At 33.0% G+C, this 15,932-nt stretch overlaps 1 protein-coding gene across 1 annotated transcript in view; it reads left to right on the top strand.

The window, feature by feature from the left end:
• The window catches only part of PDCD4 (programmed cell death 4), a 29,510-nt gene that overhangs the window by 7,085 nt on the left and 6,493 nt on the right, over window positions 1-15,932 (top strand). The window contains exons 3-10 of the mRNA XM_060099719.1: window positions 2,938-3,240; window positions 4,826-4,920; window positions 5,995-6,108; window positions 8,248-8,469; window positions 10,016-10,113; window positions 11,047-11,161; window positions 13,728-13,835; window positions 15,232-15,342. Coding sequence (XP_059955702.1) covers window positions 2,938-3,240; window positions 4,826-4,920; window positions 5,995-6,108; window positions 8,248-8,469; window positions 10,016-10,113; window positions 11,047-11,161; window positions 13,728-13,835; window positions 15,232-15,342 — 1,166 coding nt within the window. The remainder of the gene's footprint in view (window positions 1-2,937; window positions 3,241-4,825; window positions 4,921-5,994; window positions 6,109-8,247; window positions 8,470-10,015; window positions 10,114-11,046; window positions 11,162-13,727; window positions 13,836-15,231; window positions 15,343-15,932) is intronic.

The following is a 15,932-nucleotide window of genomic DNA, read 5'->3' as shown; positions in this document are numbered from 1 at the left end:
GTTAATTATAATTATGTAACTCAGTGGACCAGTAGTTGAAAATGTGATTGTCTGGTATTGTGGTGTAATATAAGTTGGGTTGGTTATTGAGATGTCAGAGAATTCAGAAAGAGGGAATTAGTACACAGTAGAAAACAATTTTGAAGTCACCAGATTCTGTACTCAGGGTTTTTATCTTTTTAATTTTGGTCTTCTTAAAGTCAGATCAGTAGTGGTTATGGAACCCCAAAACTTAGGTGAGTATGAATAGCAAAATATAAAAGAGCAATTGATACAAACATGGGTTAAAAATTTTAAGACCTAATATACAAAATATACCTAGATGTGTCTACTGTTTTAGATACATAAATGTGCATTTGAAAGGATATTAAAATAGTTGAAGAGAAGAAACTAAAGTGTAGGAAATACGATTGCTTGAATACTTCAATACTTCAGTACTCTGAGGGACATTTTAAAGCGTTCTAAGAGAGGCCTTTATCTTCTGGATTAGTTGTGGCAGCTTACCTTAATTGTAGAATAGTGAAAGCAATATGTTAGAGGTAGATGTTTAATGTTTTCTTCAATCATCCACTTTTACATGAAATGCCATCTGATTTGTCTGATCTCTGGTCTTTCCTTCCCTTTCCTCTTCTTTTCTCTCTTTGTATTCATTCCCTTGTTGCCTGTTTCTTTAGCTGTCACCACTCTGCTGTACTCTAGCTTTGTATTTTCTGTAGTTATAGTCATGTAAGATTCAAATGTGGGTTTGAATCCTGGCCACAGTCCTTTTTAGATATATAACTTTTCTATGAAACATCTTCTCTCTGAAAAATGAGGATAAACAGCTTCATTATAGAGCTTTGTGAGGATTATAGACCATGTATGTAAAGTGTTTGGAACCTGATACAGTAGGTAACAGTACTGATGGTAATGATAGAAGAAGTAATATGACTACTATGACTACTGCTACTGCTGTTACTACTAGTCATAGCAGTTTAGTTATGATGATGTCTCAAACTGACCCTCCTAACACTGGCTTCCTTTCCTAGTCTAAAAACTTTTAAAACACTGTTTTATTCTTTATTCTCTTTGAAAGCCCTTTATTTTTTCTTTGAAAGTGTCACTTATTTACCCCAAAATTATTAACCTTGCCCTTTCCAGTTAGTTTGTGACTGAATACTGCAACATTTTCTTAGCTGGTCTCTCATTTTATAATTTCTCTTTTTTTTCTAATATATCCTGTATTCCTCCGACAAACTAATTCCCCCGTCATCTACCTATGATATCAAATCTCAGCTCTGACCATTTGAATGTGGGAGTGGTCAGCAGCTATTCTAGTGATTGGGGCAAGATCATGAAGGACCTAACATTGCAATGTAATGAGTTTACACTTCATTTCGACCCAATAGGAATACCTTCAGAGGGTTTTCAGTGAGAGAAATCAGTTTCCATACAGTTTGGAGAATTGTTTGAAGACTGAAAGCAGCAGACTACTTATGAGACTGCCGAAGTAATTTGGCTCTACTTAATGTTTTGTTTGTTTTTTGATTACCACAGGGTTTGTTACTAACTTTCATACTTTTTGTCAAGAATTGTAAAGATTTTAACACCTCTGTGTTTCTTTTTATAGGTTGATTTAAAAAATTTTTAGTTTCTACATACTACCTTAAAAAAAAAAAACATGTTAAAGCCCATGCATATAGACTTGACACATCCTAATTATTAGGAATATTTAAAAACATTTGAGGGATTCAGCTGAGTTGAGTGAGCCATAATGAACAAAACTTGGACCCAGGGATAACTAATTCAGTAGCTTTCTGACTTAAAAAGTTTTTGCAGTAATGCCGAGTGTCTCCATGTCATTTGATCTCCATTGACATTGGAGTTGATGGTATAAAGGATACTCTGCTAGGTGCTGAGGACACAAAAACTACAGTATAGGCATGGTTCCTCTTTTGAGGCTTATGACTTATTTGGAAAAGCAATAACTTATATAAAAAGAAAGTGATTTCCATGATGTGGTAAATGAGCAGTGTATGAGTGTTATTGCGGCTAGAATTGTTAGGAAAGTTTTCACGGAGGAAGTAAGACTCCAGCTGTATATCCTAAAGGATTTTGGTAACTGAAAAGAGCAGTGAGGATGACATTCTAAACGGAGGACCTTTGGGAACTCCAAATGTTGCTGTCTTTCAGGGGATAATGTACAAATCTTACACAGTCTGGCAGATTTTCAGAGAATGGTAAGTAGTGTGAGTCAGGTTTGGAGAGATGAATTAGAACTTTGAGATGATAGCTTTCTTTGAAAGCGGTGAAGCATCAGCAGTTTGGCCCAGTAATCGTATATGATAACGTATTTGCTAAATGCCTTTCATGCTCTTTGGATTAGTACTATTTTCTAAGTGTCCACAATTAATTATGAGATATTTGGCAAGTTATTTAAACAGTCTTAGCCTCAGTTTCCTTATCTGTATAAATAATGTAGTAAATAGCTCTCAAACTTGTGGATAAATGACAAAGTGCCCAGCCTAGTGCCTGGTAAATAGGCATTCTGTAAATATTAGTTTATCTACCTTCCCTAAAGATCCTTAGTCTTTTCTTACTGTCTCCAATTGCTTGACTGTCTTAGCTCATAAAAGTCTCAAAGGTTTTGTACTCTATTTGGTGTTTATATTAACGTAGGTTTTATGATGTAAACACATGAAAAAATAACATGCTTTCAGTAAAATTTTTCATTAACATTCAGTGCCTTAGTTCATTTGGCATGATAATGTGAAAATTACTACTAGTTTGTTGTCATGTATTGGACTGAGCCATATGAAATTGCCAATATGTGACTGTCACCTACAAAAATGATAATTTCATGTGATTCACCTTAGTATAACTTATGACTATAACTGGTATAGCAGTAGATGGTTAAAATACTTACTTAGAATTCTTTTCCTTCATTTTCTTTTTAAGAGCCTGATAATTTAAGTGACTCTCTCTTTTCTGGTGATGAAGAAAATGCTGGGACTGAGGAAATAAAGAATGAGATAAATGGAAATTGGATTTCAGCATCCTCCATTAATGAAGCTAGAATTAATGCCAAGGTGAAAAGGCGGCTACGGAAAAACTCGTCCCGGGACTCGGGCAGAGGCGATTCTGTCAGTGATAACGGAAGTGAAGGCCTTAGAAGTGGAGTAACTGTACCAACCAGTCCAAAGGGAAGGTTGCTAGATAGGCGATCCAGATCTGGGAAAGGAAGGGGACTACCAAAGAAAGGTTAGTATATACCACGTCCAAAGACACAAATGGAAAAAATATTATCTGATTCTTATACTACAGTTTCCTTGTTCTAGGAATGAGATAAATGTAAACTGATAATGTTAAGGTTTTGTGGCTTGTATATGTTTTTACATAGTAATAACCTGAGGACCATACCACTTTTTCTTCTAAGTTGAACCTTTTTTTCTTGTTTGAGTAGATTAGTTTTCTTGAGCAGTACTTTATCTCATATTTCCAGCAAAATACACACCAGTGTTCTTCACAGTTAAGAATTGTGCATGTATTCTCTAATTCTGCTTGAAAGAAGTAGGGTCAGAAATTCATCATGTCTATTATCTAATGAATCTAATTAGTTATGTCCATTGTTAAGAATATATGATAAATATAATTTGACTGGTAATATCCAGGTCAGAATTTTAATAATTTTGTAGATCTGGTTCTGAGTTCTTTTCAGCTCTGTTTGTTTTAGGTACTGGAGTGGAATGGTCTTGTTTCACTGCTCTATCTCCAGTGCCTGGAGTAGTGACTAGCAATTTGAGTACTTAAATATTTGTTGAATGAGGGGTCTGTCAGCCTCTCTCTGTAGTAGAATTTTGATGCAATTTGGAGATTTCACCAACTTCTAAATGGTGGGAGCTTCAGATTATGGCCTAGGATACTTGTAAAATGTTTTTGTGCCCTGTCAGAAATTGTTATTCTTGTTGAATGGCTCTGCAACCATTGGCTGGGTCAAAATGAAACCTAGTTATCAGATTCTGTTTTGCTCTGGTGGCAAGAATTGTACTCTATGTGTAAAATAACCCCCCCGCCCCAAAACTGGTGATACTGCACAAGTTCTTTAAAAATAATGCAATATACTGAGCTTATAAAAACATTTCAATAAGTTTATTTAGTAAAGCAACTTTGAAAGTTGGAATTGTTAAACTTCTGCTGGTGAATTTGTATGTAGAGAAGTAGAAATGATGATTAGTTCTGTTAATGCTTCAATAGCAATTAGTTATTTTAACATATTTCTAGCTGTGAAGTATTTGTTTCTTTTTATATCTAAAGAGTATTTGACTTTAAAACATTTGATGGTGGTCAGTGTACTTCTTTGTTGAATAATTTCTCCCTTGTGGAGTTTTCTATGCCACCTCTTACTGGCTCAGCGTATTTCTTTTTTGTTGTTGCTGTTCCCAAGATATGTCAGATAGAATTTAGAGCTCCACTGCAGTATCACTTGCCTTGAGGTCACCGCTACAGCTATTTTTCTGATTTTTTTGGTTTGTTTGTTTGTTTTTGCTTTTATTTTAAAGCATCTGCCTTTTTAGTTTTAACTTTGTAGGCTATTTCAACTTGTTTTTTCGGAAATAGTTATAAACTATCTAATATCTAATCATTACTGAAAAATCAGTGATCTGAATAAAAAGAGGTTTAACACATAATTCTCAACTGGCAAAATCACTAGCATAGGCATTAAAATACAGTTTTTTAACCGCTATTGACTTAACACCTGAATATCTAGAATTATTTCAGATTTCAATTAAAATTTATGAACTATGGACATTATGCTCTCTCCTTTCTCAATTCTAAACTTCTTCAGGTGGTGCTGGAGGCAAAGGTGTCTGGGGTACACCTGGACAGGTATATGATGTGGAGGAGGTGGATGTGAAAGATCCTAACTATGATGATGACCAGGTAGAAGTGTTTTACTTTCTGTAATATATATTTAAAATACAAACTTTTTGACCTCATGTTTGTAGTATACTCATATATTTGTCAAATCATGTATTCTATATATATACTCTATACCATTCAAATCATATATATATAATTTTATAATGTGCGATTATAATTTGTGTGATTATCTGATATGTATATAATAAGAGTGTGTATATATGTGTGTACACATATTACATACATTAGTATGTATATCTAAATCATATATATTCAGTCCTTTCAGACTGTTAGGTTAATTTTGGATTAGAAAACCAAGTTAACTGATAGTAATGTATGCATAATTTTCACTTGGTTTCTGAATTTAATAATTAGACATGGAAATATTTCTAAGGGAACATGAAAAATATATTTTAAAACCAGTAGGATTCAAATACTATAAAATCTTTGCTAAATGTTCTAATTTTAATATATAGTCTTGAAAGACTTGAAAGTATGTTGTTAGACTAAAGCCAGTCACAAGTTGCATATAAACATTTCAGGACTTTTTTTTGCAGAGAAGGGGGATAGAAGATTATTGGACATATTATTCTTTTTGGAATTTCAGTTGAATAGTGCTTTTTCCTTAGAGATTTTTTGGTCACTACAACATTGATTTTTGTTATAAGGGCTTTTTTATTATCATAATACTAATCATGAAGGCTTTGGCTCCTGCTTTTTTTTTTTTTTAAGTGAAGTTTTAATGAAAATACTAGGTGTGATAGGAAGCTTAAAGCTTTTTGGTCACTGAAGTATTGGTTTTGTGGGAGAGAGAAAAAAATTAACAGAAGATATGGGGGATCAGAAGCAAGTCATATATTTGCTGTAGTTAGTGGTTTTAATCTGTATATTGGTTTATTATATTCAGATTTTATAAAAGAACAGTAACATAGATTCTGTTTTTATATTATATAAGTGATCAAAGCATGTAGCATCTCTTTTTCTTGCCCTGAATGGGTATTACTAACCAGTTGGAGTATAAAATTGTGAAACAATTTCAGTTTATCTGAATATTTTGTTCTTTAATTTATAACTTTCTGCCCCTTCCCTTTCCAGGAAAACTGTGTTTATGAAACTGTAGTTTTGCCTTTGGATGAAACGGCATTTGAGAAGACTTTAACACCAATCATACAGGAATATTTTGAGCACGGAGATACTAATGAAGTTGCTGTAGGTTTAAAGTTGGAAGTATAATTTATTTAACATAGGAGAGCAGACACTGTTAAAAGTAAAACATCGTATTCAGAATGATCTTGGATCACTGAAAAAGTTGAAGCATTTTCTTATGCATAAATGAAGTTCTAACTAAGAAATGGCCTAAAATTTTATTTAGACCACTTCTTACCTATTTGGGATCAGATGAGGGCTCTGTGCCATTTTCTTCTCTGAAAAATGGCACAATACAATATTTTAATAATTTTTATAATTATAGCATTTTTATAATTGATAGTTTATAAAGTATAATTAACAATTTCAAGGCATTTATGGACCTTCTAAAATGTCCTTAGGGATCTCATTAAAAAGGCCTCAGTTCCATTTTTTTGACATTCATTTCAATGCTTAGGACTAGAATAAAATTTATCTTTGTACTCTGTCCAGAAAAGAACACAGATACAAAAGTTTGGAAAAGAATGCATACAGAAATCAAGAGAACAGATGTGTTTTTTTTAAATTAATTAATTAATTTAATTTTTGGCTGCTTTGGGTCTTGGTTGCTGTGTGCGGGCTTTCTCTAGTTGTGGTAAGCAGGGTCTACTCTTCGTTGTGGTGCGCGGGCTTCTCATTGTGGTGGCTTCTCTTGTGGAGCACAGGCTCAGGGCACGTGGGCTTCAGTAGTTGTGGCATGTGGGCTTCAGTAGTTGTGGCACGCAGGCTTCAGTAGTTGTGGCTCGCCGGCTCTAGAGCACAGGCTCAGTAGTTGTGGCGCATGGGCTTAGTTGCTCCGCGGCATGTGGGATCTTCCCGGACCAGGGCTCGAACCCATGTCCCCTGCATTGGCAGGTGGATTCTTAACCACTGCACCACCGGGGAAGCCCTACAAATGTGTTTTTGAAGCATAATTTGTATGGGAACATTTACTGTGTTACGAATTGTTTGTAAAGTAAATCTAAAAGGGTAAAATTTAATTATTGGTCTAGTTCAGTAGTTTAGTATTACTGACTTAAAGTAATAAAATTGCATCTCCATAGAAGATTTTTATAATTTAGATTCTTTTAATTGAGACTGGGTTTTCTCTTCTTTTTTTTTTTTTTTTTTTTGCGGTATGCGGGCCTCTCACTGTTGTGGCCTCTCCCGTTGCGGAACGTAGGCTCTGGACGTGCAGGCTCAGCGGCCATGGCTCACGGGCCCAGCCGCTCCACGGCATGTGGGATCTTCCCGGACCGGGGCATGAACCCGTGTCCTCTGCATCGGCAGGTGGACTCTCAACCACTGCGCCACCAGGGAAGCCTCTAGACTGGGTTTTCTTGGTTTGTCTGATAATATGAGGTTTGATAGTTTTGAGTTTTTGTAGGAATAAAACCAAGTATTTGTTCAGCTTACCTAACTGGTGTCCTTGTTAGTAGTCGTTACTCTATGTAACTGAGTTACAAGTTAGTCTCTGTGGTCATATTGCCTATATTCCACTTCCAACCTGGGCACTCCTCTGGGTGCCCTCAGCAAATACTTAATTTTTCTGTGCTTTGGGTGTGGTGAGTATGATGATAATACCTCCCTCAAAGAGTATAAACTAAGGTGGCTGTTATAATTCCTGATACACTGTAAGTGGTCAGTAAGTATTAGCTGCTGCTATTATATTTTTTAAGAGAAAATTTTACTTTATCCTGGCATATAAAACAATAATCCCACTTAAAAACAGTGGTTTAAGATCTCATTTTAAACTTTATATGAAAGTATAAATATTTGGGTGAAGAAAGTATAAACAGCTTATGATAATGTAAAATGAATTTCCTTACAAATGCTCATAAAACACTATTTCTAGAAGTAATAGAGTATAAGGCAGAGGGTTAGTTAACTCCTAACACCAAACTTAGCAATACTATGTAGTTTAATAAACTGTTTTAGGTGTAATTCACATTCTTGATTTTAGTGATGTTCAGACAGTTGAAGCTTAAAGTGGATCAGTATTTAATTTATATGTAGAAAAAGATGTATTTATCTTATCCCCAAATTTTGAGTGCTTCTCTGATTTTTTCCAGTCAAGGAGAGAGAAGGATATATGGGTAATATCTTGATTTTTTTCAAAAATAAAATAAAATAAAATTGAACTATAGGCAGTGACATACTTTTTTTTTTTTTTTTTTTGAATAGGAAATGCTAAGAGATTTAAATCTTGGCGAAATGAAAAGTGGAGTACCAGTGTTGGCAGTGTCTTTGGCGTTGGAGGGAAAAGCTAGTCATAGAGAAATGACATCTAAGCTTCTTTCTGACCTTTGTGGGACAGTAATGAGCACAAATGATGTAGAAAAATCATTTGATAAATTGTTGAAAGATCTACCTGAATTAGCATTGGATACTCCTAGAGCACCACAGGTTTGTATGATTCTTCCTCTTGTTCATTCTCTCCGTCTACTTCACTTGCAAGTATAGAACTAATACATACTCCTAGGAAATTTTATTAGATGAAAGAAGAAAAACTGGCCCATATTCCCTGTCACACAAAGATAGCCCTCTAATGTTTAGTGTATTTTTCCCTAGCTGTTTCCACCCCCGCAACATGGTTTTCATCACACTATAATTTTATATCTTACTTCCCCCCCCCATGCTCTGTATAGTTTTTAGGTCATGTTTTTTTGCTCTCTGTATATTCTCTATTACATGTAGTTAAGCTGTTTCATGAGCTAGGATTTTTAAAAAATGTAGATTGTTATAATTGAGGATTGAGTTTGCTTCACTAATGTTTATTATAAAAATAATGATAAATAATATTGTTCCCTTTTGTAGCTTTGTGGGGAAATAATTAGAAAATTCATGACTTATGTATGCTTTTGTTTAGATTCTGTTCAAAGCCTTTTACTTTTGTTAGATTTCATACATGCTGACACTATAATACGACTTTCTGGTTTGAAATTGAAAATGTGTGAAATCCTTGCTATTTACCTGAGCAAAGTTTTAAAGCAAGGTAGGAGCACTTAAACATTAATTTAGGAATAGACTATAGGTAGGTTAACATAAATGCTGTTTCTGTTATACTTCCTGTGACAGTAAGTAGTCTGTGTCAGTATTGAGCTGTGATTCAAACATGAAATTTTTTTCTTTTTATACAATACCCATACTTAAAAAAAAAACTGTACATGAGTTAATAGTCATTATAGAAGTTTTGAAAAATAAAAGCCAAAAGGAAGAAAGGCCAGCAAAAATAACCACTGTTAACTGTTAACATTTTGGTGTTTAAATCTTCCATTCTACTCTTTGTGGGTATATATCAGTGTATGTTTTTTACATATCCTTACGTTTTTTGTTCTAATAAAAAGTGGAATCATACTGTATATGCTACTTGGTAAACTTGATTTTTCTTACACCATAAAATGTGGTAAACATATTTGGCCACACGGTGTACCGTCTTACATATATACCATTCAACCACACAATTACTGTTAGACACTAAGTTGTTTCCAGTTTTTTTAAGAAATAATGCTGTGAACATACTTCCAGATAAATATTTCTGCACTTTTCCCCCTCAGATAAATTCCTTTAATCAAACAGTTTTGAGAGACCATAGTCAAATTTTTTTTCTTTCCAGAAGAGATGTTTCTCTTGACTATTAAGTCATTGACTTATTAGCAAGTATTTTTGATTATATGCTTTGTTTCAAACAGTGTGCAACGTGTTGGGGATTCAGTAGTGAGCAAAACAAATATTTTATGCCCCCTTGGCTTTTAACTTGAAGGTTAAGATGTGGGAGTGTATGCCAGGCATAAACAGTAGGTGCTAAATAGGTTTTTGGAATACTCCAACATGTCTGAGGTATTGATTGTGAAGTTCAGCCAGTCTTTATCATTTATGTTTTTACAAATTGTGTTCTATAAAGCTTTATTTTAGATTTTTTTATATAGCTCTTTTTTTTTTCTTATTATAGTTGGTGGGCCAGTTTATTGCTAGAGCTGTTGGAGATGGAATTTTATGTAATACCTATATTGATAGTTACAAAGGAACTGTAGATTGTGTACAGGCTAGGTAAGTAAATTAATTTTCCTACTTAGACTTTCAAAATAGGGGAAAGTTCTACAGGATTCTGTTGAAATGACACTTGAATTAATCAGACTTTGTGGACACCTATTTGTCTTTTTTGTGTACTCTTTACCGTTAAAACAAAATTGAGAGATTATTGACATGATATAACAGAAAGAAGACAGTACTATAATGCAGAAGTTCTGGGTTTTAGCTAAACTGTTAGCTACCTTTATGTGAAGCCACTTTTCTCTCAGCCTCAGTTTCCTTATTTATGAAATGAAAGGATGGGACTTGGAATGTTTTTTAAGGTCCCTTTAGGTTTTAATATTCTGTAATTATTTAATATTCTAATAAGATGGACAGTATTAACAGAGGAGCCCTATTTTCAATTTTATATTTATTTGCTATAGAAATCTTAGGAAATAATGTTTTTCACTTTTGTTCTTTGGTATAATTATAAGCTAAATGTGATATTTGGGAGTTATGCTCTATGATTTTTCATAACTTCATGGAAACTTAGACTTGGACTTAGCCATGTCTTAGGTTTTCACAGGTATAGTAATTAATTTTCTAGGACTACTTCAGGTCAGAGTGGAATGGTTGCCCTGGTGGAAAGGCATGGATCTATGTAAAAGTTAGTTTTAGGTGAAACATTCCTTCTCAGGCTAGATCCGTAATTTTGAAATAACGTTATTAGACTTTTGTTGACCGAGAAATGGAAATGAGTGAGAGAATATTAATATGAGAAGCAACTTTTTTTGTTCCCAACTTTTTATCTTGAAAAATAGTTTTTTAAGAGACTTCTGAACTTTAGGTTGCTTTTATGTTATATGAAAGCTTTTAGTGTATATGGGTTTTTTTCCCCCAACTTCATCCATAATTTGGTCAATCTCAAGCATGTCCATATGTCAAAATTAACTTTTTTTTTTTTTGTAGAGCTGCTCTGGACAAGGCTACTGTGCTTCTGAGTATGTCTAAAGGTGGAAAGCGCAAGGACAGTGTTTGGGGCTCTGGAGGTGGGCAGCAGTCTCTTAACCACCTTGTTAAAGAGGTAACTACTGGGCATTGTCTTTAGCTTAATTTATATGTATTCTTCAGGGAAACAAACTCTGCCCGCTAGCTGGTATTTTTGTGGACAAAAATTAATTTCAGTCTTATAGCTGCAAGTGGAAAATGGAATAATCCTTATATATTTGGCTTTATGCCCTTTTGCTATAAATTATACAATAATTATATAGTCATTATTAAATTTTTATGGTTTCTCTGACTTAAAAATAAGACTGTGTTAAGTTAAAGCGGCTTTCATGAAGTTAAAGGGGTTTTCACGAAGAAGGCTGTGTAGGAACCTCAAAGGAATACCTAAAGTCTTTTTCTTGGAATTTAAAAATTTTCAGACTGTTGAAATAAGAGTTTCTGTTTTGTAGTTATTCAATAAATGTCCATTTTTATAAGAGCAGTTTGAAACTGGATGGTCTCAGATTATGTTATGCATTATGAACACTAGAGTAGATCAGAGTGGTAGATTTTTGTAGGGAAGTTCACTACCTGTATGCATTGTTTAAAAGAAAAAGTAATTGGTTTTTGCATTAATACCAGATTTATTCTCTATGGATTTTTTTTCTGGCAGCAAAGTGATACTCTATAATAAGAAACCAGAAAAAGTAGTTAATCCTATTTGAAGATTTTTAAGAAAATTAGAAGATTTATATAGTACATGTGCTTCTGATTTTTGAGTATAATCTTTCATGTGACTATAGTTTTGATATTTAATAAATATTTTAATGATCTGTATACCAAGTTTGAGTGTTAAGGAGCTCAAAATATTGTTAGAGCTTTGACCAGTTTTGTTTTTATATATGTTAAGGTAGATGAGTTGGTGTTTGTAATGTCATGATTGCAATATCTGTTTTTAAAAAATTTTAAAGTTATTACAAAAATTGAGGTATAAAAACAGTGGAAATACCATAGCAGTTCAGCAAGAAAATGAAATAGAAGGCATCTAAGTTGGAAAAGAAGAAGTAAAACTGTCTCTGTTCCCAGATGACATGATCTGTATACAGAAAATCCAAGTGAATTTTCAAAAAAACAAAAACACCAAACTATCATAAACGAATTCAGCATAGTTGCAGGATACAAGATCAGTGTACAGAATTTAATTCTAGGTCTTCTGTACACTAGCAATGCAATGAATGGTCTGAAATGAAATTAAGAAACAATTGCATTTGTAATAGCATAAAAAAGATTAAAATACAAAGGAATAAATTTAACAAAAGAAGTGAAAGTCTTGTGCACCAAAAACTGCAAAACACTGTTGAAAGAAATTAAATAAGGCCTAAATAAGTAGAAAGATATCCCATGTTTATGGACCGAAAGACTTAATATTGTTAGGATGATAATGCTTCTCAAAATTAATATTTGAGAAACTGCCAAACTGTTTTATGGTATGTGAATTATCACAACAAAAAAAAGTGGTCACGATGAAAACTGAAATAAAAATACAGATATATATGAGGTTGACATTATTTGGATATTCATTTATTTTACATGGAAGGATGAGTTCGACAGAGAGGACTTTTAGAAATATATACATGTATTTATAATTTATCGTTCTCAACAATGCATGGAACCCAATGGGAAACATTTAAATACTTTTAAGTTAATAACAAAGTTAAAAAACTAAGTGATGTAATTTAAATAATAAATATGTTAGCTTATAATTATAAAATGAAAATACTTTATTCAAGTAACATGCTTCAAATATTTATTTTCCTAAAGCATGATAGTAGGAATTATTCATCAAGATATATTCTGTTGATCAAATTTTACTCTACTTTTAATGGAAATACATTGTAGAAGTTGGAAGTAGAACATACTTAAATGAGATTTCAATCAGCCAATATTCATTGAGTGTCTGCTAGGTGCAAAGACGATTTTAACAGGCGATGTATAGGGGAGGACATTCCTCGTTGAAGTTCTTGTGCTGGAAAACTTTTTTTCTCTGGAGCCATAGATGTTCTTGTGCAACTTTAAACAGGAGAGTCAAGACTTGCCTCCTTAGCTATAACTGGAAGCTGAATTCCTGACGAGCATTTTAAATAATGGTCCTCAAATCTTCAGTTGTAGAGAAAAGAGAAAACTGCTTTGGAAATCTTTGCCCTGTCTAGTAAAGCCCTATTATCTCTCATTTTTTGGCTCCCACTTAATGTCATGCTGATGGAAATGGGTTTGTGCCACTTTAAAAATTCATTTTGAGACTTTCAGTTAGTGCCCTCTAGTGGTATTTAAGGTCCCTTGTTTTACAGGGAGCATTGAAGCATTATGGTCACAACTCAGGCCAAACACATCTTAAGTCTACTCGTCGATCGCAATGGATTATTAAAACACACCGAAACACTGCATTCCCTTCATGACTATGAACCATTTAAAATTTGGGGATTTGCTTTTTAATTATTAAAAAATTCTGTTATGATAGTGTCATGTCAAGACTATTCTTAGACAACTGTCTGTGACCTATTTATCATGTACTTTATTGAGATGAGGGTAAATAAATCCTTAAGCAAAACAGAATTTTTTAAAAATCAAGAATTCTAACACATCTCAATCTTTAAATCTAATAGATTGATATGCTGCTGAAAGAGTATTTACTCTCTGGAGACATATCTGAAGCTGAACATTGCCTTAAGGAACTGGAAGTACCTCATTTTCACCATGAGCTTGTATATGAAGTAAGATTACTTTGACATTCCAAAAAGAATTATTAAGTGTTCCTTTTTGCACTACAGTGACTTAATGCTTATTTAATAACATACACTTTTGTTTTCTTTTAAAAATTTTAATATTAAGGGGGAGAGGGTTTTACAATTTTTTCTTTTTTTATCAAGGTATAATTTAGAGTAAAATATACTCTTTAGCTGTGCAGTTCAGTGAATTTTTGACAAATGTATCAAGTCACATAACCACTATCTCAGAATATAGAACACTTCCATCACTTCCAAAAGTTTGGGGCTAACCTGCTCCCCTACCACTATCATCTCCTGGTAACCACTGATGTAATGTTTGTCCCGATAGTTGTGCCTTTCGCAGACTATCAGTCATATAAATGGAATCATACTGTGTGTCTGACCTTCTTCAGGTAGCATAATGCTTTTAAGATATGTCCATGTCATTTTATGTAACAGTAAATTCGCTTTTTAGTGCTGGGTGATATTCCTTTGAATAGACCTACCATATTGTTTCCAGTTTGAGTGATTATTTTAAAAAAGCAGTCATAAATATTCACTCACAGATTTTGTGTGGACATATCTTTTCATTTTTCTTGGGTAAATACCTAGGTGTTGAATTTCCGGATCATACAGTAAGAGTATTTTTAACTTTATAAAAACATTTGTATTCATGATACATACTTTCCAGATTTTTCCTTTATTTTATAATATCTTTATTAAAATAATGTTTTCATTCCAGAATATGCCCCCTCAACATATTGTATTAGATATTTGGCAATATGTTAACAAAATGCATTGGCTTTAATTTCTATATAGCATCTGTCATTTTATCTCAGATAATGATAATGCCAGGAGGTTTGAGTTAAATGAAAAGTACTTAGATAATGTTTAGCATTTCTAGATTTAAATCTTAGCCTTGCACTTCTCATCTGTGTGCTTTTGAGTGATTCATTTTAACTTTTAAAGTATGAGTTTCCTCATCTTTTATTATTTGTTTATTTATTTATTTCCCCCCTCCACACACACTGTATTTTATTTTTACAAGAGATAAATAAACTGACACCAAGCATTGTAAATGGATGACCGCAACAAAAGCAACAATGATTGCAATTACCGAACACAAAACACATTCATACTATGTCATAATATTGACATTCAGTCCAGTAATCCTCCACTGCAACAGCTCCTTTACTTTGCAGTGATAATTGATTTGTGTATTTTTTGCCTCTGAGTCCTTGTGGGATTTTTTTAAAATTCAAACAGAAAGTCACAAAAATTATAATTATAATCATCCTCATCTATACATATATATACATATTAGAGATGAGATCTGATAGATTTTAGGAGCAGTTTCTTATATGAAAATGAGCAATAATTCAATCATTTATTCAATTTTTAGGCCATTGTAATGGTTTTAGAGTCAACTGGAGAAAGTACATTTAAGATGGTTTTGGACTTATTAAAATCTCTTTGGAAATCTTCTACCATTACTCTAGACCAAATGAAAAGAGTAAGTATAACATTATTTTGAACAATTTTTAGGTTTACATCTTAAATATATATGATTGAATACAGATTACGAATTGTCAATGAAATTTTCTTTTAGGGTTGTGTAGTAATATTATGCCTATATATATATATGTGTGTGTGTATATATATATGTATATATTTTAATGGTACTGTTTATGTTTGAACCTCTTATAGCCATTTCCTGGAAAGTAATAAATACTCCAGTACTTTTGAGCCTGTATTTTGAAAAATGTGATGTGTATGTGTTCTTCCTCAAGAGTTCTAAATTGTGATAATTTCTTTTTTATATCTAGAGAGAAACATGAATTTCTAACAAATTTATAAAGTACTTAATTTATTCCTATTTAAAATTGTATGCATTGTTATTAAATATTGGTGAGGTTCTTACTTGCCTTTTATTTTTTAGAAATGTAGTAAATGTATTATAGAGAAGTAGATGGGGAAGAAATGTGTCCAACGTCTAATGTCTGCCTGAAGCTCTTCTGAGAGAACAGTTTTAAAGAAAATATTCTGTAAAAAATAGACTTACTCTTCGTACTTTTCAAGGTTCGGATCTGACTGCAGTCTAAT

This window comes from Mesoplodon densirostris, chromosome 1, assembly GCF_025265405.1.
Source record: "Mesoplodon densirostris isolate mMesDen1 chromosome 1, mMesDen1 primary haplotype, whole genome shotgun sequence".
Classification (NCBI taxonomy): domain Eukaryota; kingdom Metazoa; phylum Chordata; class Mammalia; order Artiodactyla; family Ziphiidae; genus Mesoplodon; species Mesoplodon densirostris.
Note: the sequence above shows the minus strand (reverse complement) of the source record. Positions and strands in the feature narration are given on the sequence as shown.